This window comes from Papilio xuthus, unplaced genomic scaffold, assembly GCF_000836235.2.
Source record: "Papilio xuthus unplaced genomic scaffold, Pxut_1.1 DF826923.1, whole genome shotgun sequence".
Classification (NCBI taxonomy): Eukaryota; Metazoa; Arthropoda; class Insecta; order Lepidoptera; family Papilionidae; genus Papilio; species Papilio xuthus.
In genome coordinates, this window is record NW_013531726.1 from 5,201,914 (window position 1) to 5,205,183 (window position 3,270).

The 3,270-nt window shown below is 35.4% G+C and overlaps 1 protein-coding gene across 1 annotated transcript; it reads left to right on the top strand.

The window, feature by feature from the left end:
• The first annotated feature begins 69 nt into the window (after window positions 1–69).
• Window positions 70–1,757, top strand: LOC106122435 (uncharacterized). The gene is made up of 3 exons (XM_013318383.1): window positions 70–183; window positions 602–791; window positions 1,252–1,757. Exons 1-3 carry the CDS (start codon window positions 115–117, stop codon window positions 1,428–1,430), a joined length of 438 nt encoding a protein of 145 aa, XP_013173837.1. The 5' UTR covers window positions 70–114; the 3' UTR covers window positions 1,431–1,757.
• Window positions 1,758–3,270: the final 1,513 nt, after the last annotated feature.

Sequence of the window (3,270 nt, forward strand, 5' to 3'; positions counted from 1 at the left end):
GTTTATAATCTTTGTCGAAGCACCTATTGGTAATTCGTCCAGCTTGCGCAAAGGCAGCGTTATTATAAGTATGAAAGGAACCGGCTGAATGGTTTTCATATTACAACAACAAACATGAGTGTTGTGAGAACGTGCATGTACTTACTGGTGTTATCAGTGAATTTTCACTATGCAGTGGGCAAGGTTTGTGATAATTTATTGATAATTTTGATCTATTATCAGAGCCTCATTATTGGTATTAGAAAATTTCGTTTCTTAAATAAAAATTACTAAAAGTTACTTCTAATTCTAATCTTACTAATATTATAAATGCGAATGTTTGGATGAATGTTTGTTTGAAGGTATCTCCATAACGGCCGAACGGATCTCAATGAAATTCGACATACATATAGAACATAGTCTGGAAGAACTCATAGGCTACTAATTATGTTTTTTAATCCCGCGCTGACGGAGTCGCGGGCGACAGATAGTTTGCTTATAAAGAGACTTCAAGGTGAGACAATCTACATATCTGAGAGCATCCGAAGAGTTGTAACGTCTTTTCAAATTCCATAGTTTTCTTGCAATTATAATATTATTTTATTTTTTAATTATTTCGCAGCCACTGTTTGGTGGTCTATTCTGGTGTGACATGTTCTGCGACGACGATTACGACGACGTGAGCACGTCCACATCGAGTACCAGTACAGAGGACATGTTTGACTTCTTCGACATGTGCTCCGGCTGCCCTACCTCGAGACCTTCCACAAGAAGACCGATTAACAACTTCCCACCTCTAAACTTCGAAATACGTAAGTGAAATGTCTACTTAAAATTCTTTACCAAATTTGGTTCTGCCTTGTATTTTAAAAGATGCCATAGGAGCAACTGGTTTGATAAATTTTAAAAATGACATAAATGCACATCTTGGACATAAATTAATATTATAGAAAAAAACATTGATTTGTCTACAGAGGGTCTAGCTTGAATATTTATGACGAGTGACATCGTATCGTCATCGACAAAATTTGTACAACAAATCGGGCGTAAAGTACACCTAAAATCATACAAATTTTAACCTAAATAATGCTGAAATCAATGTCGCAAATATTTGTGATAGGCCCCTGATTTATTTCCGTTAAATCTGCTTCTACTTCGCAAGTTAGCATTGGTTTTATCTGTGAATTAAATAAAAGATTAGTTAAAGACATTTTATAATTTATATTGATGGTTTTATATTTGTGTTTATATTATGGTAATTTTTTTTTGCAGCGCCAAACACAGGCATGGGTGTGACTGTATCCAATAGGAATGGTTCATGGTTTATGAATCTCAATCCCTGGTCTTCACGGAACACCACACCACTGCCTGCAACCGCCACTAGCGCCGCTGGCACGACAGCGGGCGCGGGTGGTACTACCACGATTGCTACCACTACTGCTAAGAAGTAAAGTGATAAAAGCTTTACACCACAGCCATAACAAGAAGTAGACCAATAAATAGTTTAAGATACCTACGATGAGTCTCCACTGTCGTAAAACTGTATAACGATCATATTGCCATCATTTCTATGAAGTTTATTTGTAGTTTTATAGTAAATTTGTAGTTGTCTTTGGTCATTTCAAATTCATGATTACATTGTCTACGGATATAGCTTGTTATTAAGTCTAGTTTTGAGTACCTTATACAATGTTTTTACTGAATCTTGTTTAGGTTAATAAATGAACCTTTTATAAGATTTTTTATCTATGGCAGTATTTTTATTTTAAGTTTTTTTGACGTCATCAAATATTTATAAATATTGTTAATTAAATAATTAAAACGGTAATAAAAATGTTGAATATTTTATTGGAGTTTAATTGTTCCTGCTTTGGATAAGTAAGTATAAAGTTTTTTCGATTCTCTCTCTCTCTCACTCTTAATAAATATAAGGTTACAATTTGACACTGACGTCTTTAGCCGAGTTCGTCCTCCACTCGGTAGCCCTCGCAGACTATTCGCAGATGTACGGCGATGTGTATGCGCGTCGTTTTGCGGCGACACCCTATCTTCTGTAACCTATCCATCTTGCATGCAGATGATTTGGCGAAGTTAGAATTTATTAGTGCGATTAATAAAAATAAAAATAGTTTAATTAAAATTATGACGGAATTCCGAATGCTCTGCAAACGAGATATAGGAGTCTATTCTCTGCCTAGCCATAGACTACAGGCGCGACTAGTATTTTTAAGCAAACCGCCAAGACTCTAAAAATAAAAAACTTAATTTTTTTTCTTTTTAATATAAGGTGTTATCAAACTGAAAATGGATTCTTAATTTGAAATTTTCCCCTAACATATATACGAGTCGTTTGTCTCGTATATCTGGAATGGGTTTTGCAAGCGAATGCGCTGAAACCAGACCACCTCACGCGAACCGTGACGGGGCTCTCAAGTTACAGTAAGGTGCATTGTAAACGCACGTTATTGTTTAAATTCCTACGTATACGAAAGTGATATAAAAAACGTTTAAACACAATTTTATTTTATATTTTCTCATAGTTAAAAATAGATAAAGTTTGCTTATAATATTTGACTTTACCTAAAACTCAACCAAAGATTCTGTCCGTTAATAGTGGATTATACTTTGGTATTCTGTCAGTCTTACGATGAAGGAAAACATCGTGACGCAACCTGCACATACCTGCGAATAAATTCAGAGACATGTGTGAAGTCAACCAACCCGCATTGGGCCAGCGTGGTTGACTATGGCCTAATCACCCCTAACTTAGGGTAGGCTCCGAGCCCCTTGGTGGGGACGTATAGTATAGCTGATGATGATGATGATTCTGTCAGTCTAAGTTTTTCCTACTTAGGATACAAGTAAACACAAAAGCCATCGCTACATTTGAAAAACTTTATATAAGTAATAATGTTTTTTTTTGTAGACTATGATACATAAAACAAGGGACATCACAGACCACTTATAAGCTTTGTAAAAATCTAAAGAAAATTTTAACACCGATGTCTTTGTTTCAGATATTATAATTGCATAGGTAAATAACAATACTATTCAAATACGTGTTTACAAACAAGATATGCAATAAATTAAGTCCGATATCAATTCCCGGAATAATTACAAAAATGTTCACACTCACAACACTTCATTGCTAATAAAAAGCGACAAGTAAGGTTAACAAAACAGTCAAGATGGCACAAAGAGGCAAAGGATTCAATGACCGGTTGATTGCTGCGTCGGATGCCCTTCGAGAGCGTAATTAGTGTGGCACTTGTTCTGTCCGTACAAATTAAA